General features: G+C 42.6%; 1 protein-coding gene and 1 pseudogene across 4 annotated transcripts in view; both read left to right on the top strand.

The window, feature by feature from the left end:
* The window catches only part of SLC15A1 (solute carrier family 15 member 1), a 48,940-nt gene that overhangs the window by 21,634 nt on the left and 778 nt on the right, over positions 1–26,528 (top strand). For 3 of the 4 annotated variants that reach the window (XM_036893781.2, XM_057494413.1, XM_057494412.1), the window contains 18 exons: positions 586–705; positions 4,017–4,116; positions 4,342–4,432; positions 6,906–6,989; positions 9,750–9,832; positions 11,854–11,940; positions 12,501–12,590; positions 14,440–14,484; positions 14,633–14,665; positions 14,748–14,836; positions 15,369–15,450; positions 17,232–17,351; positions 18,415–18,561; positions 19,394–19,443; positions 23,393–23,500; positions 23,625–23,736; positions 24,295–24,438; positions 25,515–25,622. In XM_036893781.2, coding sequence (XP_036749676.1) covers positions 586–705; positions 4,017–4,116; positions 4,342–4,432; positions 6,906–6,989; positions 9,750–9,832; positions 11,854–11,940; positions 12,501–12,590; positions 14,440–14,484; positions 14,633–14,665; positions 14,748–14,836; positions 15,369–15,450; positions 17,232–17,351; positions 18,415–18,561; positions 19,394–19,443; positions 23,393–23,500; positions 23,625–23,736; positions 24,295–24,438; positions 25,515–25,622 — 1,693 coding nt within the window. Of the gene's footprint in view, positions 1–585; positions 706–790; positions 2,079–4,016; positions 4,117–4,341; positions 4,433–6,905; positions 6,990–9,749; positions 9,833–11,853; positions 11,941–12,500; positions 12,591–14,439; positions 14,485–14,632; positions 14,666–14,747; positions 14,837–15,368; positions 15,451–17,231; positions 17,352–18,414; positions 18,562–19,393; positions 19,444–23,392; positions 23,501–23,624; positions 23,737–24,294; positions 24,439–25,514; positions 25,623–26,528 lie in introns of those variants that run through there. The other variant, XM_057494414.1, reaches the window with a different exon arrangement.
* LOC118916666 (PDZ and LIM domain protein 1-like) lies at positions 19,455–23,386 on the top strand (annotated as a pseudogene).

The raw sequence follows: 26,528 nt of genomic DNA, 5'->3' as shown, positions 1-26,528 counted from the left end.
TGAGTGAGGCATGCAGTTAAGGGTGGGGTGAACCAAGAAGCCCCCTCTTTATGTCCTGGCTGCTGAAAGGCTTACACAGAGGCCATGGGCCACCCACCAGCTCTGCAGAACAGTTCCAGGAGGGCACTCCATATGGAGTTATCAGGAAGTTTCTGGGACTTAAGGAGCCAGGAAATGGAGGCTTTTCCAGACCAAAGGCATGCCATGGGCAGAAACGGGAAAATTCACAGGCCATCATAGAATAACACAACACAATACAGGAATGACCAATGGGCCACCCCCGGGCCAAACGTTGTTGGCCGGCACAAGATAAGTGTCTCTCGCTGTTTAAAGATGTAAGCACTAATTTCAGTATTTAGATAAAAAAGACATTGCATCTTTCAAATGGCTCAAAGATAAAGCAGATCTTTCCCCTTCCCCCGGCTCCTCCAGCAGGCCGCCTGCTCAGAATGATGGGTTATACTCAGGATTGAGACACAATATACTCAGGACTGGGCTCTGCAGTTTTGGGGCCAGGGCCTTTGGGCTTGGAGCAGGACTGCTCCTGGGCACTTAACTTGGACTCTCTTAACCCCTTTAACACAGGACGATCGTGTCGCTGTCCATCGTCTACACAATTGGCCAGGCAGTCACCGCAGTGAGCTCCATCCATGACCTCACAGACTTCAACCACAACGGAACCCCTGACAACCTCCCTGTGCACGTGTGAGTGGGTGGCCCTGCTGCCCTGCCCCGCCCTCCCACTGCGTGCTCATTTGAGCTCTAGTTTTCCATCTTTTTTGCTTGAACTTCACCATACATGTAAAAAGGCCTTTCCTCCCTCATCAACTCTTAACTAAGAGGAGGGCATACAGTATGTCGCTGTGCTGACAGTTACAGGGACTCTACTTTGTACTCTAGGATTTTCTTTTCATTGACACCAGTTACCTGGGTTTTACCTCCTGAATTGAAAAGAATCACTTATGGAATTTACCAACTCTCATTTTGTAGTTTTCTTTGGTTTATAGTAAGTCACAGAAATTTCAGATTTTGTAAGTGCTTATTTTATAAGTGCTCCTGGAAGGCTCGCTGTCTTGGGTACGTCTCGGTGCTCAGGATGTTTGGTTCATCTGGATCTTCCCTGGAGGGAACGTAACTCCCACACACCTTGGTCCTTAATTGTGCCAGACCTCCTCAAGGCCCTGTACCTTTGGTTTTCCGTCTTCTACCACACTTGCACTTGTTTTTCAGTAATTCAGTGTCATAAATATCATTCCGGCCCCGTGTCCTGAGTTCTTGATGGAAAGTGTTATTGACAGATGCTCCTCCACGAGGTTAGTTTCCCTCCACTGCAGTCGGGCCCAGTGGACAAATTATAAAAGTGATTTTGTTTCTTGTTTTGTGCTTCAGTTCCTTAATCTATGAGTAAACCATTTTAGGGGTTGGGAAAATATAATGGAAATTCAAACTAGTACTTGCACTGCCTGTGTTTCTGGCTAATCAGTCAGATGGCTGTACAGACTGGGTACCTTGATACAAACCACTCAGTGTCCACAGGGAACAGTGTTGCTGGAAGGGAGTGGGTATAAGAACAGCCAGCAGCTCAGACTTCCAGTATCTGCTGCCCCCAGAGCAGAGCAGGGCTGGGGCAATTCACCTTCTCCAGGCCTCTGCTCTGCAGTATCAGTCAAGAACATGGGCTTTGGAGCCAGGCTATGTGGGTTCAAATTCTGGCTGTGCCCCTTACTCATCTTGAGCAAGTTTCTTAACCTCCCTGCCTACATGTCTTCATTTCTAATAGAACCCACCTCAGATCAGACTATTGTGTATTAATCCCAGTAGAGCAGCTAGATCATTGCTCTACTGGCAAGTGATGAGTACTTGAGACAGCGTAGCTACCTACTTTATCTCCTGTAGTTATATTGGGACATAGCCACAGTTCTCACAAGAGTGCCTGGTGTATAATATTCAATTGGCATGTTTTTTTTTGTCTTCTAAAATGCTCAGAGTAGCAGCACTCAACACAAGTTGTATTAAGAGGCAAATCAAAGAGGTACCTTGGCCAGTTAACCCTGGAAGATGACCGTGATTTTTTAAAGGTACAGTGTCTTCTATGACTTTATCTGTTTCATAAAATATTTTTTATCATTTAAAAGCAACATTAGCAACCAAGAAGGTATGGAATAAACATTTATAAAACCTGAAATTTCTAGGACCATATGTCTAACAAAACTACAAAATGAGAGTTGGTAAATTCTATGAATGATTCTTTTCAATTCAGGAGGTGAAACACAGGTAACTTGTGTCAATGAAAAGAAAATCCTAGAGTAGAAACTGTAGAAAAGAGTTATCAGAGTTTTATTTGAGCCCAGGTGCAGGACAGCTACCTGGAAAACTCAGCCCTTCTGAAGAAGAAAATTGCTCTGGAGAGGAGAGCTTTCTTGTAAGGATATGTACGCCCTCTAGCAAAGGATGTAAGTCGTGATGTCAATAGCTACCTTCTACAGGTTAGTACATACAGAAATTGATGGGACAGCATATTTCTTTCTTCATTACCTAGGCCCAGGGTAGTTTCATGCAACTATTCAGACATAAAGCAGATGCACAATGCTTGTCCTACAGACCATAAATTAGGTCTTTGTTCTAGATAACCCAAGTGTTAAGGCTGGCTACTTCTCAGAAGCAGATTCTTAACATTTCTTCTTGACACTTGGAAAATACAAAAGTAAATTAGAATAAATAACCCTTAATACCTTGTATTGATATAAATAATCCCCTTATTATTGTAGAAGGTTATAATCTTTTGCTTTACTTTCCAGCCTTCTGTACTTTGCAAACCAAAGTTAGGATCATACCACATAACCTGATACCCTGCTTTGCAGTTTGATCTGTTTTCCAATGTCTGTTAATGACCAGTATGAGCCCATTATGATTATACCAGAGACAATGCTTATTTTAATTATGCATCCTTTTACTGAAAAATGATAGGGCTACAGAAGAACTGCATACATAAATCCTTGCCCAGTATTCCAGCTATTGCTTTAAATTTTCTAGATAGTAATTATTAGATAATGGTATGAACTTGGAGGTTTCATTCAACTGTCAAGACTGCATTCCTATAAATTATTTTCTCCAGCAGGTTGAGACCCTTCTCTGTGTTTATCACTGTGATACTATGATTTATAATAAGTACACATTTGGTCTTTGTCTAAAATCCTTGGAATTTACTAAATGAGGAGAATGACAAAGGTGTCTCTTTTTAAATTAACGGGATGACTTTCGGGTCCTACCTAAGGATGGGGGCTGGTTGCCAGGAGAACCAGCCATGTGATTAGAGGCAGTCCCACCCACTCCCAGACCTCACCCTAACCTCCAGAGAGGGGTGCAGTTCTGGAGGTTGCATCAGTCACCAGTGGCCCATGTATGATGCCTGCATAGAAGTCCTGAAAGGACTGGGTTCAGAGAGCTTCTGGGTTGGTGAACACGTGGTGCATAGGGAGAGTGGTGGGCCCGGGGAGGGCAGGGAAGCTCCTCGCCCTTTCCCCTTGTTTTTCCCTGTGCCTTTCTTCCTTTTGACTATTTCTGAGTTATATCCTTTTGTAATAAACTGGTGATGTAGTAAGTAAAATGTTTCCTGAGTTCTATGAGCTGCTTTAGCAAATTAATTAAACCCAAGGAGGGTGTCGTGGCACCTCTGATTTGTAGCCAGTTGGTCAGAAGCACAGGTGACAACCTGGGTTTATGACTGTCCTCTGAACAGGGATGAGCTGGGGGGTGCACACCTGTAGGACTGAGTCCTTCACCTGTGGAATTTGATGCTATCTCCAGGTAGAAAGTGTGAAAACCGAGTTGAATACAGGACACCCAGCTGGTGTTTGCAGAATTGCTTATTGTGGGGACCACCCTTCCCACACTGGAAATTGGGTCCAGAAACACAAAAAGAACCAAAAAGTGTCAACTTCTTTGAGGGAAATGCGTGGGAAGAGAGGCTCCTGCTTTTCAGGATCTCACATTTCTGCAATCCCCTTCTTTCTTAGGGCGCTGTCCATGATTGGCCTGGCCCTGATAGCTCTCGGCACTGGAGGAATAAAGCCCTGTGTGTCTGCATTTGGTGGAGACCAGTTTGAAGAGGGCCAGGTAAGAGCATGCACCTTAACACAGGCTACGTCAGTGAATTACGAACACTCAGGGATCAAATTCCACTGCCACAAATTCTGTTCTCCTTTGATTCTTTTCACATATACTTGAAAGTAGGAGACTGAGCAAATCTAAGTTAGAGGTGAAGTCAGATGATCAGCTACATGTGATCAATTGATCTGTAACCAAAGTCATCATACTGTGACTTTATCCTTTTTATTACAGGAAAAACAAAGAAACAGATTTTTTTCCATCTTTTATTTGTCCATTAATGCTGGAAGTTTGATTTCTACTATCGTCACTCCCATGCTCAGAGGTAAAAATATCTGTCAGGGACTTCTGTTTTTCTTTAACTGTTGGGAAAAAGTCAGATGGGAAGGCTAAGTCCTTGTTTGGTTTGTCTCGCTGTTCTCTCCTTATACTTCTGCCGTCAGATGAATATTGGTAGATGTCGAAATCCAGAATATGAGCTGCTTTCAAGTTTTACCTCCTTTTCTAATCTCTGAATCCCTTATCCCAATAACCACTGAAGAATCTAAATCATCCTTAGCATAGCAATCAATCTTTCTGAATTATTATTAATGCATAGTCCTTATTCACAGGAAGAGATAAGACAAAGAGGCTGTTGGGAAAGTGTGCCCAGGTGGCCTGTGACTGACACGTTTGCCTTTAGGCTTCGCTCCCCTGTGATGGGCAGTGAGCTAGGATGAATTTAGTGGGCCAGGTTTTGTTCTCCGCTGACCTACCATCTCAGATATTTCTAAAAGAACTGCTTTAAGAAAGACAACATCAAAAGAACTCAGATTTTTGTGCTTGCTAACACTCTATTGAGAATTTGTGAATTTCCCATGTGGAAGGAAATACTTGGGGACAAAGTAGACCAAAACAAGAACATGGTATCTACCCCGAAAATCAGATAAAATTATGTAATAAAATATTTTGTGGGGATTTCTGTATTTCTGCATAGAGTGGGAGGTTGAAGATGACAGCCCCATTCCAACTTGTTTTGTATAAAAATTTAATAGCTTTTATTCTTGCATTATGTTCCCTCACCTCCCCTCACATACACACACCACCAGATTCTACTAGAAGAATATGTTCTATGCATGCTTGAATTAGAGAATGTCTTAAAGGATAATTTTTTTTAATTAAGTCATCATTGATATATAATCTTATGAAGGTTTTGCATGAGCAACATTGTGGTTTCAACATTCACCCATATTATCAAGTCCCCCTGCACACACCCCATTGCAGTCACCATCCATCAGCATAGTAAGATGCTATAGAGTCATTACTTGTCTTCTCTGTGCTGTACTGCCTTCCCTGTGATCTATCTATATTGTTATTGCTAATTATAGTGCCTCTTAATCCCCTTCTCCCTCCCTCCCCTCCCACCCTCCCCTCCCCTTCCCCTTTGGTAACTGTTAGTCCCTTCTTGGAGTCTGTGAGTCTGCTGCTGTTTTGTTCCTTCAGTTTTGCTTTGTTGTTATACTCCACAAATGAGGGAAATCATTTGGTACTTATCTTTCTCCACCTGGCTTATTTCACTGAGCATGATACCCTCTAGATCCATCCATGTTGTTGCAAATGGTAGGATTTGTGTTCTTTTTATGGCTGAATAATATTCCATTGTGTATATGTACCACATTTTCTTTATCCATTCATCTACGGATAGATGCTTAGGTTGCTTCCATATCTTGATTTTGTAAGTAGTGCTGTGATAAACATAGGGGTGCATGTGTCTTTTGAATCAGGGATCTTGTTTTCTTTGGGTATATTTAAAAGAGTAATTTTTTAAAGGTAAAATAATGACTCTCATACAAATATAAAATGAGCATGTGACAAAGATTTTGTATAACTTATAATTAATGAGGGGACTGGAAAACTGTTATAATCAGTTCAAATAAGGATTTGACTAACAAATATTTATATTCTTACAGGGAGAAAAATTATTTTGTGTTGCCATGAACTGCAAACATTTGCATGACTATCAGTTTTCTACTAGTTAACTTATTTATGTACAGAATTTTGAAATAGCTAGTCAAGACAAAATCAAAATTCCTTTAGGATCAGATTATTCTTAGAAGCTCCATCATTCCATTGAAAGATTTCCAGTAATCTCTGTTGCCCCTTCCAAAGTCTCCTTTTTTTCCTTACCAATCCTAGGATTTCAGAGCTGAAAGAGTTCCTTAGGGGTTGGGAAAGTATGGTTTGGACCACATCCAGAAATCTGGACAAGACCATCCATTTATGTACTGTCTGTGGCTGTGTTCACCCTACAAAGGCAAGATTGAGTCATTGGGACAGAGACTGAATGGTCTGCAAAGCCTAAAATATTTACTGTCTGGCCCTTCACAGCGAAACTTGTTGACCCCTGCCCTGGGTCATCTAATTTTTTTCTAGTTGGCATGAATTCAGAAACACATAATCTTGATTTCCCTGGGTACTTTTGATTTTATTTACTGAATCCCACTATCTTCAGGTTGTTGTATCCTGGTCATTTTTAGGTCCCCCACAAAGAAAATCCATAGACATAAGGGTCCCACTGATTGGCCCGTATCAGACATCTATTTGAGGGGTAAGATTAGAACCTGTCTCCATCTCCTATTCTTTCTACTTACTACAAAATTGCGTCTCTCTGCTGGCCATGGCATCAATAACGCGAATGGATAAGTCTAAAACATTTAGTGAAAACAATATATAAAAACTAGTTAGAGGTTTTTCTTAATGTGAAGTATCTGAGCATTACCAATGCCATAATGAATTTTAATCTTGTAATTTCTCCCTAGTTCAAGAATGTGGAATTCATAGTAAACAAGCTTGTTACCCACTGGCGTTTGGGGTTCCTGCTGCTCTCATGGCTGTAGCTCTGAGTAAGTAGAAATCAATTGAATCAATACAATTGTATGATCAGGTCAGCCCCTCACATTAATTATTGTGACCAATTTTTAAACATTCATGTAACAAATCACAGTAATGAGTACTATGAAGAATTCCTATCCCATTGTTAAACATGCTCTGATAACTCAAAGAAAGTAGAGTTGGCATATTGTTTCAGAGGGAATAGGACCAAAAAAGCATTGATAGGAGAGGGGATCAATTGAGTTGCACACTTAAAGGATTGATACTCTTTAGGCAGAGTAAGATGACAGTGATAGAATAAGCCAGACGAGGTGAACCCATGGCTGAGAGTATTTGTTCTTATGAACACATATTCACCTACAACTTGCTTGAAGACATAGCATCCTGGGCCGATTGTTGTGTTAATACTTGCAGTGAACATCTAGATTTCCATAAGTATCATCTTAAAATGTTTCTGCTACTGGAATACCTTCCCTCTGGGAGGAATATATGGGATCACTAGATGCATTCATTTGCATATTAGTTCTGGGCACTGGCTTTTTAAGAACTGTGAAGAATTTTCTGCATGGAATTGTCTAGCTTGAAAGATGGTAGGTGTCTCTACTTTCTGGGACTGCCATGACATAATACCACACACTGGCTAAACAACAGAAATTTACTTAGTATTTCACAGTTCTGGAAACTGAACATCCAAGATCAACATGTTGGGAGGGCCATGCTCCCTCTGAAGGCACTGGGAAGGATCTCTAGGCCTCTCTCCTACCTCTGGTATTTCCCTGTGGCAGCCCAGTGCCAGTCTGCCCATGGCCTTCCCACTGTGTGCACATCTGGGTCCAGATTTCCCCTTTCATAACAGTACCAGTTGTACTGGAGTAGGGCCCACCTTAATGACCTCATCTTAACCATCTGCGGAGACTGTATTTCCAAATAAGGTCACCTTCTGAGGTATGGGGCATGAGGCTTCAAAATCTTCCAGGGGGGACACAGTTCAACCAACAGCAGTAGTACAAGGAGGAAACAGCCCAGTAATCATCTCAAGCCTCCATGGCCTCCCACTCAAATGAGGTGACGTCACTCTCTCTGATTTGTTTTTGCCATTCTTAATAGTATCGAGTATGCCTTTTTAAACCTCTTTTGCTATGTGGTAGCAATTTAGTTTTATCCTTACACTTGCTGGAAAAGCTCAGTATTCTCCCTTTTTTATGTGTCCATTTTCTTCCATAATTGTTTAAATACTGCCATCCTCCCCTAATAGGCTCATATATGCCTTCTCCTCCCTGATTCTAGGCAAGAGCTAGAGAGGATTTCAAAAATTGTTATAAGCCCGATACTGTATTAAGTTGGCATTTAGGTAAATTATCATTTCATCTGTGTGAGTCATTCTTACATCTAATATTATGCTTGTTCTTATGGAGTAATTGAGAAGAGATCAAATCCTATGCATCCACACCTCTCGAAGTTTCTATCTGCAACAATCTCATGCTTGATTTAGGCTTCAGTTAATCAAGGGCTTCAAGATTAAAATATTACTTGGCAAAAGAAGTGTGGACTCAGTCTCTAGGGTATCTCTGCCCTCCTTGTGTGCACTGAGGCAGAGGGGCCTTGGGTGAGAGAACAAGCTAACCTTCCCTTTCTTCAACTGTAAAGAACATCTATAATACAGGTGTACGTGGAGATACGCTTGGGAGTTGGCACCTGTCAAAATCTCAGGCCCTCTTAAATTAAGGAAAACAAGTAGAATTCAGTCAACCCATCAGTTCTTTTAAATTATTGAAATATGGTGTTGGATAATCAGAAATCCGAGTGTAAGCATTGTGTTTTCAGAGTCTCCTGCAGAAATGCTTTTCTTGTAAGTTATTTTCATGCTATGCCCCTCTTTAAAAGGTCCATGGAGGAGTTGCCTCATTGTAAAAAATGGTTTAACTTTCATAAAACTGTAGCTGCAGATGCAAATAACTAACTGTTTCTATACCATGACCACAGAATTCATTCTGCCATATATGATTAAATAAAAGTTTCAACAGATTTTTAGTTCCTGCTTTTTCCTGAAGATTATAAAGAAACAGAAGAAACTCTCTCTTGCCTCTGCAACCAGAAATTAAAGCTGTGGTTTTTGGTCTGTATAGAGTAATACACTAGTCTGTCATGTGAAAGCGCTCGGTCCCTCTAGCTGGTCTAAGAATCAAATTGACATAAAAATAGGTTAATAGGAGGAAAAACACAAAGTTTAATTATGTATATATGGGGAATCCATAGACATAGATTCCAAAGACAATCAGGTATGGTGATATATATATATATATACACGTCATCCTGAACTAAGGAGAAGGGGGCAGGGGTCTGGGACATCAAAGGAAAAGGGAAGCAATTCACAGGAATATGAAAGAGTAAATGTTTGATAAACAAATCTTTGTCAGGCCACATAGAGACAATGGGACATCGACATTTTAAGGGACTTAGCCGCATTCCTCTGTCTACCACACCTACAGCACATTATAAGGTAGTTATCTGTGGAGACAGCTCTCCTCCTAGAGCAGTTCCTCCATCTATATCTTTTTTATGCAGTTGGTTGGGGAAGGAGGGGATGTCTTCGAAGTATCTTTCTGAGTCTTTTGGGCCTTGATTGGCTTTGGCCCTGATCTAGACAACATGCCAAAATGGCACATTTTGAGGTGACCTGCCCTTGACCCCTCCACAAGGTTATGATGTAAATGAAAGTACAACTTCTAGGTCAAACACCTTGTTAATACATCTTCTTTTGCCCTATTTAGTTGTGTTTGTCATTGGAAGTGGAATGTACAAGAAGTTCCAGCCCCAGGGTAACATCATGGCCAAAGTTGCCAATTGCATTGGTGTAAGTATTTCAGGAGTCCTCTCTCGGTGACATTTTAGGTCCCCAGGAACCTTCTACCTCCTTTAAATTAGAATTCAATGAAGGGTTGACTTCCCTTTAAGTATTTCATTAGTGTTCTTAACTATTTTGATAAACTGAAGTTTCTTATATCACTCACCAAATGGAAAAGGACACAAACAGAACTCATAAAGGGAGGGATAGAAACAACTCTTGAACTTGTAAACTAAGGTCAGTGGGAAACAAAAAGTGAATTAAAGTGAGTCTTCACCTGTCAAATTGGTGAACCATGTCTGATGTTTGTCAGGCAGCAGTGAACAAAAGTGTAGAGGTGTGGTTTGGTGTTGTATATAATAAGTCAGAACTGCGGAAGTGTCAATGTAGGGAACATGGAAGTTCCAATGGCCAGGATCCTCACCTGGCCTTCATCTACTTGGCCACTGCACACAAACAGTGATGTAACTGGCCTGTTGCATGGGCACATGCTTACACTGTGTTGGCAAGGAACCTTGGTAAGCTGTGTTGCTATATAAAGAGCTCCGCCCAGTGCTCTGTGCAGCTGGCAGAGATGTAAGGCACACTTGCTGGATGTGAACGGGATTCTAGCACTCCACCTGCCACTGTGAATAAAGCTTAGTATAAGACCTTCTACCTCCAGTGTTCTGTTGTCTTCCCGTCTCACCAAACCCAAAGTAAACTTGTCTGGAGCTGGAAACCTCTGGTGCAACAGTCAATAATCCTACTTTGGGGAGTTAAGGCCAAGAAAATAACTTTTAAACATGAACACAGACTCACATGTGAAGATTTTCAATGTAATATTTATAACAGCAAAAATTTAAGTCTACCAAATTGCTGAAGAATATAGTACTTAACTTACAGTACTTAATTTACTTAATAGTACTTAACTTACCTCTATGCCATGTCATGCAGCCATCAGAAGTCTTGTTTTCAAACACTATTTGGTGACAGGGGCATGCAGAATATGGTGTTTCCATGTGCATCTATATGGGATATGTACATACAGGCACGTTTTAAGTCTGGAAATAAATACTGAATGCAGGAATCTAAATAATGGAATCAACTTTTCCCCCTATATATTCTCCATTTTTTCAGTGAACATGTACATTGTGTATCTGGGGAGAAGTGTGTGACTTATTTATTTAAAAATATATATGTGTGGATAATCTTTTGGATGAAAAGGCAGTTTTAAGATAATTTTACTTTCCCTTTACCTGGCTTTATGGTGTTAGATTCTAAGTGTGTACCTGATGAAATCAGTGTGTCCTTTCACAGTCCAAAAAATGCACTTTTCTTGCAGCTTCGCTGTTTACCTCCTGCCCTTCCCACTGAGATTGGGTGGATTCCCACCAACACGTGTTTTCCAAACTAAGAGAGATTCTTAGCAATTATCTCTCCAAGTCCTTCCCTAACAAGTGATTGACAGCTTAGTTCAGACTCCAAAAAGACGACTTCTGTGGCCCTTTGAACCTCTCTACCTGCCAGAGGGGATGCTGCCCAATTCATGAATCACTTAATAAAGCCAATTAGATCTTCAAATTTACTTGGTTGAATTTTACTTTTAAACAGCATGAAAAAAGAATGTAAAAAGTCTCACTAATTTTTTGATAGTGATCACCGATTAAGATCATATTTTGGGTTTATTGAGTTAAACAACATGGTTAAAATGAATTCCACCTGTTTCCCTTTTACTTTGGAATATGGCTACCAGAAAACTTGGATTGCAAATTTGTCACATGATCTATTTCTACTGACCCGTCCTCTCTAGGGGATCTGGAGAGTATAGTGGTCACAGTGTGACTCTGTTTACCCACCTCAACCACTCATAGTTAGACAGAGATTAGAAATAAATGCATTTCATGCCTTTTAGCATCATCATTATACCAATATATACAATTGTATATTTTGCTGCTCTCTCAGTTTCCCACGAAGCAGAGCTTAATTGAAATGTGTTTCTCTGATAAAGTAAGTGGTTCTGTTTTGAAATTTGATTTTTCTTCCTTCAGTTTGCCATCAAAAATAGATTTAAGCATCGGAGTAAGGCATTTCCCAAGAGGGAACACTGGCTGGACTGGGCTAAAGAGAAATACGATGTAAGTGATCATCTGGCTGCAGTGGCCCAGGCGAGCTTCCTCTAGAAAGTGAACTCCACAGTCATAATTCATATTACTGAGGTTACGTGAACAAATTTATCAGTTGTATCCTTGTGAGCTTTATTGGCATTTTAACAAAACTATGGGAGCTTATTTTTTAATTAGTGAGAATTTGATAAACAAGGTGTACAATTTATCTGTAAACAATAATATCTTTTCATAGTTTTTCATTTGATGAAATCTTCCATTAAATACATGTAACTGTGATCACATAACAAGTTTGAATATAGAAGAGTTAATCGGTGGTGGCAGGATTTACATTTAGTGGCACTTATACTGAAATTCTGGTAATTACCTCCTAAACAGATGTTTTCACTTATATTTTAAATAGCTTGGGAATTTGGGGTTTTCTAAAGAAACCTGTAGTACGGTTCTTTGGAACAATTCATCACCTCCCAGCTGTCTCTAGATGCAAATATGTCTATAGTGATACTGACCACCGCAGAGCTGTGAGTAACGCAAGAGGTGGCTGATTTGTCCCTCCCCCATTCCAACTACAGGAGCGGCTTATCTCTCAAATTAAGATGGTTACCAGGGTGATGTTCCTGTATATTCCACTCCCAATGTTCTGGGCCTTGTTTGATCAGCAGGTAATGTGTTTCTCTACATCTTCATTTAGCAAACATTCTTTGGGCACCACCATGTACCAAGCCATACTTAGTATTTAGCTCCTAAAAATGCTTTTGATTCTTTTTTTATATTTCATTTGTTTGATAATTTTTAGATCACTTTGGTTTCTTTTTTAAAAACCAACTCTAAAAAAAACAGCAGCAGACTCACAGAACCCAAGAATGGACTAACAGTTACCAAAGGGAAAGGGACTGGGGAGGGTGGGTGGGAAGGGAGGGATAAGGGGGAAAACAGGGCATTACGATTAGCACACATAATGTAGTGGGGAGGGGCAGTATATACAGAGAAGACAAGAAATGATTCTATAGCATCTTACTATGCTGATGGACAGTGACTGTAATGGGTTCTCTGGGGGGACTTGATAATAGGGGGAGCCTAGTAACCATAATGTTCAAGTAATTGTACATTAATGATATAAAAAAAACCCAACTCTACATAGTTCTATCCACATTTCTGTTGCAAAGTAATAATGAAAAGTGGGTGTGATTAAGCAAAGGAGGCTTGGGAAAGATTTGATCAAAGCATTTAGGACCTTCGATGGTCAAAACTAAGAATAAAGAGTTAGTTCTACTCATACAGAATGGTAAAAGGATAGAACACATAGGCTATTTAAGCTGAGAGGGGCTTGACATTTTCCACTCTAAAATAGAATGCTTCAGCTGCAAGTACTCCGGGGATGTGAAACGACTCGAATGAAGTCATTCTTATGAGAGCAGAGAGCTAGAACCCAGATCGCAGCCGTGTCACTCTGCTCTTTCCCCACAGCTATAGTACGTGTGCCTAGGAGTTTTTCAAAACTGGGTCAGACAACTCAGTGCATGATATTCAGTAGCCAAAGTAATAAGCCATTGTTTCTTTTAGAAACTGGAGCTTGAATTTTTTACAAGTACCCATAGTTTTATTGTACAGGAAGGATTATTATAAGGGTAAACCATCTCTTGACAATATTTGAGTATACAATGTTAATCTCCTTATTTGTAAGTATAGGATTTAAACAAACATCTAAGCACAGGGGGGCAGTTTTGTATATGGGCTAGGAACCGGTTGATAGAGTCAGACTTGCACTAGAAATACATTCATCCCCTTTTAGCTCTTTGACTTGGAGAAAGTCCTTAACCCTTCTGGAAAGGTAATAACCCATGGCCCAACTGTGAGGCTCAAATTAGAATGTGTGTGTGAGGCAATCAGCAACTGGCATATATTAACTCAAACAGTGGCTTATTTCTTGACTTTCTATGATGTCCTCCTCGTAGAGTTGACAGATTATGTTGAAGCATTTACATGGTCAGTCGCCTATAGAAACAATCACATTTACCTATACAGTCCTGAGTTATCTATGATCATAAAATAGATTGACTGTAACTAGGCTGCCCAGGTTTAAATCAATCACTCTCTTGATGGAATTCCATTTTAGGACAGCCTAGACTGTCAAATATGGCTCCTAACAATAAAGCTATGTTGCAGCAAGTAGAGAATGTCTGCAGGGTGCACAGCTGCCATCACCTTGCAAGTGATGTCATGCTTCCCAGCAAGGGTGAGAATAGCTTTATCTTGGAGTAGTACTTTGCAGATTCTTCACGAGGGTTTGGAGGTAGTGTTGCATCAATCTGTTCAGAAGAAATGCGAGTTGTTTGTTTGGTTTTGCCCCAGTATTACAACAGAGCTGGGAGATGCACTTGATATTGAAAAAAATGTTAAATCCCCTAACATTTCAGACCTCATTCCTGATTTGAAAAAGACTGAACATTGACTTGTAAAATGTTTAAAATCCACATTCCCACATAATGAGTAAACGCATTCATTTTTAAGGGCTCCAGATGGACACTGCAAGCAACAGCGATGAATGGGAAAATAGTAAGTTTGGGATGTCAGCTATTGTACTTCCCCAGTCGCTCTTCCTTTTAGTCCCATTACCCTTTCTCTCCTTCCCCTTCATGACATCCCTAGCCCCCCATTGACCAATTATGGGAACTTACCAATAGACGTTTCCCCCTCTTTTTAGGGACTTATGGACCTTCAGCCAGATCAGATGCAGGTAAGAAAGGGTTTCAGTTGCTTTCCGAGTCGAGGGTCTCTGAGATCGCAGTCACAGCTCCCCCCACCCGCCTCCTCTGCAGACCGTGAACGCTATCCTGATTGTGATCATGGTCCCCATTGTGGATGCCGTGGTGTACCCTCTGATTGCAAAGTGTGGCTTCAATTTCACGTGAGTGTCTGCCAGCCGGGGCGAGGCCCCATCAGTCCTAGGGTTTTGCAAATAGAATGCCCACCCTCAGCCTCCGGTACCTGGGTGGAAAGAGAATGCCTGGCTCCCCTCCCCCAGCACCACCTATGTGATGGGGTTTTGAAAGAAATATATTTGAAGTAGATGTCTGCATGCTGATGTTTCTGGAAATTTGCCCTTCAACTAAAAATGCTAAAAATTCAAAAAAATTCATGGTTGCCTGAAAAGCCTCTAGTTAAGGCCCTCATATTGGTGGTAGAAATGGTACTTATAATCCAAATTATTGCCTGAGCTATTGCTTCTAGAAGTTAAATGTAAAAATGCAAATAAGAAGCTGTATTCCATTTATCCTCCTAAGTCTTGGTCATGGGTAAGAGAGGAAGAGACACTTCCCAATCAAGTGTTTTGTAGGGAAGTTAGTTTTGCTGGGGGGTGGGGGGTTTCCTTGGGGGGCTGATTATTAGCTTGTTTGTCTGAGGCGGGTTGAGAGCCACCCTCTTGCTTGTCCTGGCAGCTCCCTGAAGAAGATGACAGTCGGCATGTTCCTGGCTTCCATGGCGTTTGTGGTGGCTGCAGTCGTGCAGGTGGAAATTGATGTGAGTCACCCTCTGATTCTCCAGTGACCTTTCCTTGCAGGTCAGGTGGAGTGCTCAGAAGTCTTCTTTCTCCAGGACTGAGAGGATGAGGGGAGGCCAGGGTCTTTGCTGACAGACTAAGTCCTAGAGCTGTAGACAGCATGCCGCAGGGGCAGAGTGGTCCCTCCGGTCAGCGTGTGCTGCGGCTTCTCACTGCAAAGGACACAGCAGGAACAGGATCAGAAGGGGGTGCTCAATCAGGGGAAACTCAGTGGCCGTCACACAGGAGCTCCCGTTTATACAGTTTCTGTAATGGGAGAGGAAGTTTATGAGCTTGTTTCTTTGCAATCTGAGATCCAGGAGATCTAATTCAAAGAAGTTGATCATTCACAAACAGGCAGCACTTTTAAAAGTGGAAATGGTCTGACGAGAAGATGCCTTTTGGTTTCTAGCGCTTCAAATGATTGGTAGTTCCCAAGCCAACCCACGCATCTCCTGGACCCACAGGGGGGCTTACCTCGACTCCTGATGCTGGTGGTGTGAGATGGGGGTCCTAGAAACAGGGCATAATGTAGTATGCAGGGCAGGTGGAAAGCTGTCTCTGCCTCTCCCCTCCTCCTTCCCCCTACCTGCCTCTGCCTCTCTCTCGATCTCTTCCCCTCCTTTCCCTCCATCTCTGTCTCTCTTTCTCTGTGTCTGTCTCTCTCTCCCCCACCCTTTCTCCCTCCCTCCCTCCTTTTTCATCTTTCTTTAAAAATTTTCAATTGTGGTAAAATATACATAACATAAAATTAACACCTTAACCATTTCCGAGAGTATTGTTCAGTAATGTTACATACATTCCCATTGTTGTGCAGTGAATCTCCAGAACGCTTTTCATCTTGCAAAACTGAAACTCTGTCCCCATTAAACAACCCCCATTAGCCCTCCCCCAGTCCCTGGCAGCCACACTTCTACTTTCTGTCTCTATGAATTTGTCTACTCTTGGTCCCCCATATAAGTGGAATCATACAGTATTTTTGTGACTGGTTTATTTCACTCAGTCTCATGTCCTTATGGTTCATCCATGTTGTTGCACATGTCAGAATTTCCTTCCTTTTTAAGGCCGAATAATACTCCATTAAATGAATGTACCACACGTGTCTATGCATTTACCCATTACTGGATATTTGGGCTTCTCCACCTCTTGGCTATTGTGAATAATATTGAGCATGGGTGGACTCACTTTTTCCTGAGCATAGCTAGCTTTGTGGAAAATGAATTGTGGGGCTAAAATAAACTTGGACTTCTTCATGACACTGGGGTTTGAGGGAGGACATTGCTGGGAAAAAGAAGAAATCCTGGGCAAAGGTGTGTGTGCTGGTGGGGAGGCAGGCAGGAGGGGCATCATGCATTTGTGAGAGGATGTTCGGAGCGCCATGTCCAGGGCTGAGGTCTAGGCTCCCAGGGTGGCAGGAGGATGTGGGAGTCCTGGGAGAGCAGGTCTCAGGGGCACAAGACAGACCCATGTAGGCTATGGTTACTCTGCCTCCCTCAGCTAGTAGGACCCTAACCTGGCATCTTATGACCTGGAGGTGGCTGGGTGGCACCAAGAGCAGCCTCTCTCTGATCACTCCCATGTCCTGGGCAGCATCGTTTCCTCTGGGTGGTGCAGGGAGCCGCCGGCAGCCTCACGGGGGTGCCCGGCCCGCCTCAGCCAGCACAGCGGGCCATGGTGGGTGAAAAGTCACTGCTGGACAACAGTAAAGATTCTCTCCAGTGTGCACCGACGCCATCACTGCATTTTCTTCTCTTTTGCTCAGAAAACTCTTCCAGTCTTCCCCAAAGGAAATGAAGTCCAAGTTAAAGTGTTGAATATAGGAGATAGTATCATGGATGTATCTCTTCCTGGAGAGATGGTGACCCTCGGACAGATGTCTCAAGTAAGTGGGAGGAAATACAGCTTTCGTTTTCATCTTCTGCCCTTAGTTATAAAAGGATTTAGAGAAGCTGATCTTCTTGGTCCTTATATGATTCCCAGGACAGCCCGGAAGTGAAATGTCTTGGTATCTTGATCTCTTTTTGGCTTCGCTCTAGACCATGTGCCTCAAACTTTAACATGCATGTGAATTACCTGAGGAGCTGGTAAAATGCAGATTCTTGGTTCGTAGGCCTGAATGCTGCATTCTTAATGAGCTCTCTCTTGTGTCAAGTTTCTGTTGCTGGTTCATGGAACCACACTTTAAGCGAGGCTCTACCTGGGTGGTTCTCTTCCGGGGGCTGTTTTGCCCCCTCAGTGGACATTTGGCGATCCCTGAAGACATTTTTTGTGGTCACAGCAGGGAAAGTGCTCTTGGCTCCTCATATGTGGGGGCCAGGGATCCTGACTCAGGCCCTCACAACTAAAATTATCTGGCATCAAAGGTCAATAGTGCCAAGGTCGGAAAACCCTAACCTAGACGGTCATTGGCCTGAAGTAGAGGTTCTCAGCCTCGAACCCATATTGGAATCACACAGAGAGCTTTGAAAATTCTGATACCTGGGTCCCAATCCCAGAGAGGTTGATTTAACTAGTCTCATTCCTGGTCGATCACAGTTGAGAACCACTCCTTTAGACCTTGCCAAACTAATAATCTTGAAGAAAAAAGAAAGTTTGACTCCTGATGCTTGGGGCAGCCCAGTATTTTACCAGGGCTTTGCTTTTCCCCTGATGGTGTTCTCTGCCCAGTAGTAGAAATTGTTTCCATAGCATTTATCTTCATAAAATGAAATAAAAGCAAAATGCTGCCTGAAAAGCATAGTTCTCATGGCAATACTAAACGACTTCAGACAGAGTCCATAAAAGGAGGGAGGGTTGCAACCCACCAACGCCAACCCTCGCAAGGCGTTTTTTGCTACCTATGTACATGAACCTGGGGATGTAATCTGCCATGACAATGTTCAGTTACATGGAGCAGACCGAGACACTGCGGTATTGACTGTTTTTCCCCTTTTCCCCCATTATAGACTGATAAATTTATGACTTTTGATATAGACAAACTGACAAGTATAAATATTTCTTCTCCGGGATCACCAGTCACTCCTGTCACTCATAATTTTGAGGCGGGCCATCGCCATACCCTTTTCGTGTGGGCTCCCAACCATTACCAGGTGGTGAGTAGCTGGGCCCCTACGGGTGGCTCTTCACTATCTGTGATGTTGGAGACAGAGCCTCTGAGCAGGAGGCCTTTGTTGTACCCTGTGTAGTAGTACATTAGACAATCTTCGATTTCTTCCTCCCTCAAGGATGCAAGTCACTTGACTTCTAATAAGTTTGGTGGACTGGAAGGGTTATTAATATAAATTTTTAAAAGAAGACCTTCTGGGCATGGCATGATGTGTGTGGGGGGGGGGGGTACACAAGTCCCACAGTATATACATTCTCAGAGACTTTGAGATAACATTGTAAATATATCTTTAATTGTATTAATTAAAAATTCTGTACTAAGTAACTGAAAACTTAGAGCGGTCTCTGAAAAACTGGTGAGTATATTGAGCAAAAGCAGTAAAAACGCATATGAAATATTTTACAACAAATGTAAGCATCTAGTTATGCTATTCAGCATATAAAGAAGCTATGAAGTATAGCTGAACTAAATGAAGGAGTAGTGGGTATTCTTTAAGGTGGATTTAAGTAAGCTTCTATAAAATTGTGAGAGAGAATTAAGACTTCTTGGTCATGTGTTTAATAGGGAGCTGTTGAGTGGCCTGTTATAAAGTCCTAGAGGGCAGGGTCCTGCCGGACCTCCGGAGAGCAAGCATCAGAACTGTAGGACCTGATGTTGACTTGAAGGAAAACCAGGGCTGAATGGTGGAGCCCTGGAAATGTAATCATTATGCCTTGAGCTCCTAGGATAAGTGTCAACATCATTCTCCTTCTCAAAGGCTGAAATGATAATCGAAACTTATTCTAATGCATTAGATTTGAAAAGGTTTTCTTTCTCAGGTGAAGGATGGCCTGAACCAGAAGCCAGAAAAAGGAGAAAATGGAATCAGGTATGTGTATTTCTTTAAAACTTAAATTGTATCAGCTCTTTATGGAAGGAATGCATACCCTTAGTAAAACACAACTTTAATAAGGCTGTAAAATGAGAGTGCAGGGTTTACCCAAGAATGTAAAGCTGTCGGTATTCAAAATAGTCATTCATGCCACCCAGGGCCTGTAGCCCCCTCCGTGCTCTTTATCTGACAGCTGCCCAAGGGGCCCAGCATGCCCTGTGGCACCCGGCCTGGTCTGTCCTTCCAAGTCACCACCCGCTGTCACTGCGCCAAGACCCCTCAGCAGATAGGTCCCCAGGGCTCTGGGCTGTGGGGCTTCCTTCCCTGGGGGGCGAGGACTTCGAGCAACCTCTCACCATTTCCTGCGTCACTCACAGAATCAGGGCTACAGTAGCTAATTCAGTACAGGAGATGCAGTCACAGCCATCGATGGGGAAAATTCCAGCAATGTGACACACTTGGCAGCTCAGAACAAAAGCAAGTTCTGCATAGACAATGTGACTCTCCCAGCAGCCACATCTGAACATAAAATCTGGTAGTCTCTGGTGGCAGAGGAAGGGAAACATCATCCATGCAAGATGAATTTAGCTTCTAAACCGCACGGTCCTACACGTAGGAAGTGCCCACAGCTGGACTGCCACGCCCTTTACTGCCCGACCTGCCGCTGGCTCTGCTCCCAGGGTCACCCCAAGCCAGCAGGCCTCTGTTCCTCGGCAAACATCTCCAGCTGCATCACCCAGAGTCAAAGGCGGCAGCTGGTGGGCAGGAGACAAATGGCAGAGCCGTAGACCATCCTCAGCCTACAAGTGGACTCATCATTGACAAGGAATCTGAGGTTTACAAGATGCTTGAGGAGGAAAGGAATTAAACAAGCCCTCAACACGGTCCACTTCATTCCTGGCTCTGCGGGAAACCCTGGAGTCTGACGAGAAAGGGGATCCCAGCGAGCCCTCGGGATTCAGGGGTGTTAAAGCGCCAGTCACCAAAGGGGATGTGGCTGGGAATGCCCAGGAGTCGCCCGGGTGTGACCCACGAGGCGCTGGCATTGGCGGCGTGTTTGGGAATCCGTGGGACCCTCACTGCCACCCTGAGGCGTGTGCACCAGCTGCGGCCTGAAACAGAAGGGCCACATCTTTGTGAAGGATCAGATCTACTGTGAAAAGCACACCGGGAACAGGTCACACCACCCAAGGGCTACCATGTGGTCTCTGTGTTTCCCAAGCGAACCAGCAGATCTGCCTCTGTTGCCACTTGTTCTCTGAATACTCTGCCCCTCTCCTCTCCTCAAAGTTCTTGCCAACTTTGGTTTTATCTCTGCTCATTAAATGTGCCCCCTGCCTTTGCTGACTGACTCACACTGGGTGTGTGCTGCCACTTGTACACCAGCAGAATATTGGTTATTGTCCCCTCACCAGTGTCACGGTATCACCTCTTCCCCTCAGCTCATCTCTGCTGCACGTGGACATCAGCCACATTTGATTGAAACTGAATTTAATGTATCTCATGCTGATTTCATTTTTACTCAATAAATGTATAGACTCAAAAAAAATCAGTATAATCCATCATCTTAACAAACTAGGGAGGGAAATCCATATTGTCATATCAATTGATACAGAAAAAGCATTTGATAAAATTCAGCATCCATTCATGATCAAAATGCTCAGCAAACCAGTAATTGAAGGGAACCTCCTTACTCTGAAAAAACCTGACCTACTATTTAGTTAATGATGAAAATCTTAATGCTCACCCCCTAAGATCAGGAACAAGGCATGATCATGCAGTCACTCCACTTCTATTCAACATCCTTCTGGATATCAGTGCAATGAGGCAAGAAAAAGAAGTTAAAATCCAGATTGGAAAGGAAACAAAACAAATGTCCACACAAAAACTTGTGCGTGAATGTTCATAGCAGCATGATTCACGATAAACAAAAGGTGAAAAGAAATAAAATACTCATCAACTGATAAATAAAATGAGGTATCGCCATAAAATGGAATATTTCACAGCCATAAAAATGAAAGAAGCATTGACACATGCTATAACATGGATACACCTTAAAACATTATGCTAAGTGAAAGAAGCCAGTCACAAAGATCCCATGCATTGGATGGAAGAGGGTCGGGTTGTCATGGTGGCTGCATAACCTTGTGGATGTGCTAAAACCCTGAATTGTTCTTTTAAATGGATGAATTCTGTGGTATAAGAAGGAATGGATCCCTCTGCCCCTTGATTGGTCTTTAAGGAGCTGGTCCCATCTTATTATTTTCTCAACTCATTCCTACTCTCCTTACCTCACCCCCTTGATCACTTTGTAGCTTTACATCCTGGTGCTTCTAAGAGGCCTGAGCTAACCCGAAGCCTGAATGGGGCCCTAGGACTGTGCCTGATCAAATCTATTAGTGCACAGTAGGTCTGACATCTCTGCTCTCCCCACCCTTCTAAACACTCAGAGTGTGTTTGCTACTTCTGTTCTACCATTTTCTGTGTTTGTGTAGGAAAACACATCTGTTATGTGTGATGGTGCATTTTTTTCAGATTATTTTCATTCTTACTATTATCTTTCACCTGCCCTGAGACATTTGTCAGGCAGGTAATAGTACTCTAGTGTGAGGGTGGATTTCATTCATAATCTGTGGCTTGTATAAAGCCAGGACTCAGGCCCAAAGGTCTACTTTCTAATCTCATACTCTACTCTCTGTCCTTTGAATGATTCATCTTAATCTTTGATAAAAGTAGCTTTTGCAGTTTGAAGCAAAATTGATTCCATCTACTAGGTTCCTATGGACCCACATCAGGTTTGGTTTTGTATATTACTCACCTGTCAAGCTACTCCATGCCTAATGCCCAAGGACTTCAGGCCCTGAGTTTAATTCACAGACATATTCTCCCAGTACCCAGCATTTAACTAACCAAGATTAATTCTTGCCACAAAGCTAATGAACTTGGCCACATATTTTAAGGATGTAGAGGTTAAATTGTTATTTATAGTACATGGGTTTACATTGTTACTACTTCCCAGTCTCTAAACTGGACCATCTACTATAAGCCTTCCCTCACCTGTCTGATAGGAAAAAGCACCTAGTCTTACCTTAGGCAGCACCTGCTCCTCTCTAGGTGGTACATGGGTGTCAGGGTCTCCTACAACCTCACAATTAAGGAAAAAATCTCTAATCATTTATCCACACTGTTACCCCCTCTATGGTCCTTGGAAGGCAGACAACTCAACTGGTTCCAAGTGAAGCTTAGGCACAGGGGACTTTGCAGAGACTGGAAGCCTTGGGACCTTGCACCACGTCCTACTGGGTGTTCCAGTCCCTGCTGTATGCCAGGGGGGTGCAGGTCACTGTCACTCCACGAACCTGCAGACAGTTCCTATTTCTGAGGAGAACTCCCCAAAACTGTGTGTTTGCTGGACTGGCCCATTTCCTCCTCTCCATCCTTGGAGCCCCTCCCTTCCTCAGGTCCTAGAGGTAAAGGAAACAAATGACCTTCTATCCCCAGCCCCCCAAAAGAGGGCCCAACGGGAGGCTACCTTTTAGGTCCTGGGAAACTTCTGCTTTTGGTCCTCCACCACTTTAGCTATAAGGCTTCTGAAGCAAGGAACACAAAGACACAGCTACCTTCTTGAAGGGAAAGGGGTGGGCACATATTTCAATCTGTATTTCATATCCCAAAATACCATTGAACAGTTCCTAGTTACAAGGTATCTGGAACAGCTCCTAGCACACACATGCTTTAAGTAAGTCCCTCTAGGTGTGTTCTCATCAGTGGATGAGCAAGGACAAACCCAGGATTGCTTCCTTCTGACGTTATACTCTAGAAATTATCTGTAAACATCTTAAATTCCTTCCAGAAGAGAGCATAGCCTAACTTCAGTTGCACATACTGTGATCTAAAGCAAATTTTTCCATAGTCCATTCACAAGACAGATGGTTTTCTGTTTCAGATTTGTAAATATTTTTGATGAGAGCTTCAACATCACAATGAATGAGAAGGCTTATATAAATGTCACCAGTCACAATGCCAGCGAATACCAGTTTTTTCCCTCCGGAGAGTAAGTACTTACACTGGACACTTTCTACTCCAAAGTTCAAGGACTTCAAGTCTTTTTCTTTAAACATTCCATTGAAGCCCTTAACACCAAGAATACTAACCTATATTATTCTCTCTTTTCACAGAAAAAACTTCACAATAAGTGCAACACAACCGATTACAAAGCCATGTAAAAATACTTTCACAACTTCCAATCTTGAATTTGGTAGTGCATTTACCTGTGTAATCAGAAGGCAGGTCAGTAACTCATTCTGTCCCATCAGAAGCTCTACTCAAACTCCATTGGTAGGAGCCCTCACAAATGCTTGGGACATAGTGTGACTTAACTAGAGGGCAATTAGGACCTGCACTTTAAAGGGATTTAGCATCAATTCAGTTCACCGCTAATTCTTTAACTTATCATGGACTTAAGCACTGTTAGAATAAAATTAAACAAATTGACTTATTCTGACTAAAAGTTCGTGTTGACCAGTAGCTGGTGCTTCTTCATAGACTGTTCACATGGACTATGGGAAATTTTAGGTCAAAGAGATGGCAATGGATTTAAGCAAACCTGATCTCTATGTCGTATTTAAGAGAAAAACACTAGTGAACCTATTTTCAAATCCCACCAAGGGAACACTGTAAAAATACAGTGTTGCTAATTTACTTTCAAAATGTGTATTTACTTGGTGAATTGTATAACGTACTCCTGAAGCCAAACTCTGTTTGCTTTTTTGAGCAATTTTTATTAGAGATTAATTAAGAAATTAATCTCAATTCTAATTTCTTCCCACTTTTGCCTTATCGGTTTAGGCTGATGGCTGCCCCGAATTGATCATGTTTGAAGATATTCCACCCAACACAGTTAACATGGCTCTGCAAATTCCACAGTATTTTCTCCTCACCTGCGGCGAAGTGGTTTTCTCTATCACGGGACTGGAGTTCTCATATTCTCAGGTTTCTTGTTCATTGTTTTTACCACCCATCCCTTACACCCTTATCTTCCGAAAGTGCTGCTAGGACTTAATTTATGTCTGGGGTAGCCATATATTTATAGTTTTTTAAAGTCTAGAAAGCATTATGTATACTTCACCAAACAAGGTTTTTGAGATCACCAAGTCTTGCTCTCTAGTAATATTGAATATTACTCTCTTCAGCCTCCTCAGTGCATGTATCATATGCGCTGAATTCCCACAGTCTTTCACTAGAGACTTAGAGTCCTAAATAGGAAAAACTATACAAGTGCCTATTACGAGGGTCATGACAGTAGGTTCTACATTCTGAAACAACCAAATGTGTCAACTACTCGTAACAGTGCTCATTTATAGGTCTGGGTCCTCATTATCTTTAAGGTTCACGTGAGGTTTCTTTGTAGCTCTGAGTAAACACACTGATTGAGACCTAGCTTTTAAAAGTTAAAAAGTGTTATTGGTTTTATGCATATGAGACTGACGAGGAAATTTTGCCAACACTTGAATTAGAGCTTAGCTTCTGAACTATGTTATCACAATACAGTTAAGTTGCTGTATACCCACAACACCTCGTGCCTTCAAGTTCTGCAGTAAAGATTGTAAATATGAGTTGGATAATCCCCTTCTGCAGTGACCTCCCAGTCCAATAGAGGAGATGATCATAACACAGGTGGCAGAAGTCTGAAGAGAGGTTTCGGTGACATGGCAGGGTAGTTCACACAGAGCAAGCTTAGAGCCCAGAGAGCAGCCTCTATTTGGGTAGAAGAAAATTAGGGATGGCTTTGCTTGGAGAGCTCTCTGTAGACATAGAATTAGTTCATCTGTTAATGTGTCCACTTAACTAGGATGACAACTAGGAGAATGAAACACAAGGGGTTCTTGTATGTTTGTACAACAGGAGTGCTTGGGGTGTCTTGTTGTCCAAATGACAACCCTTCCATCCAAACCAGCCTGACTTGCAGGCTGCCTGTAGGGCAGACTGCCGGACAGCGAGCCGGCGAGTTCTGTGCTGTGCTCTATGGTTGAGATCCAGACATGGCTCCCCTTTCCGTGGCTTTCCAGGCTCCTTCAAACATGAAGTCGGTGCTGCAAGCGGGGTGGCTGTTGACAGTGGCTGTTGGCAACATCATTGTGCTCATCGTGGCAGGAGCAGGCCGGTTCAGTGAACAGGTACTGGGTGAAAAGCAAGATAGTTTGGGCCTCTGTCTCACCCACTGATGGTCACCACGGTGGCCCTCCCCCGCCGTCTGTCCATACACGTGGCCGTCTTGGCTAATGGCTGAATAAAACTGCCAGGCCAGCCACATAGGGCCGTTGCCAGATAGTCCTGTGGCCAAGTGTGCGCTGAGTCTTCTTGTTTCAACTTGGTTATGACTCAGCCGGAAATTGACAACCAAAATAACCAGGCTAGGTTAACATACCTACACCCTAATACAGTTTACTCTCAAAAGAAAAATCTTCCCTATAGCTTCGATGAAAGCAGCTTAATGGCCCCAAGCCAGCTTTTATCTCCAGAGTTTCATAATACCCAAAGTTAAAGCCATTCTAAAGGTTGTTGCACTTTTTCCAGCTAAAATGAACCAAGGGCTTTTCTGACCCTGAAACCCTCTCCTTCAGCACTTCAGCATCTCTGCCTCGTGAGGGAGGCATCCCTCACTCCACCAGGTCCCGTCAGAGCCTGTGCCAATGCTGGGTGCCCATGACCTCAAGATATGGCCATGGGATAGCATGGAGGCCTTACTTTTGAACAGCTGAACCATAGTCACTGTCCCTCAAGAATACTGCTTGGTGTTCTTTTGATCCCCATCCTTCAGGGGGCCAGCCATGTCCCTTAAGACTTGGCTGTTTCCAGAAATTTTCTCCCATCTTCCCAAGGTCTTGGCTTTCTGCACTCTAGTGCTGTTAGAAAAATGGTATCTTTACACTCAGGCATCCACATAAAGCTGGCCATTGTGGATCTGCGGCAGTAGCCTTCCACGTTTCCATGACCTTCTAATTCCAAAGCACAGACATAGCCAGAAAGCGTACACACAAAATATACATTGCTATAACCTGTGCTGTTGTTTCTTTCTTGCT

This window comes from Manis pentadactyla, chromosome 17 (genome assembly GCF_030020395.1).
Source record: "Manis pentadactyla isolate mManPen7 chromosome 17, mManPen7.hap1, whole genome shotgun sequence".
Lineage (NCBI taxonomy): Eukaryota > Metazoa > Chordata > Mammalia > Pholidota > Manidae > Manis > Manis pentadactyla.
This window is presented reverse-complemented; position numbering and strand designations above follow the sequence as displayed.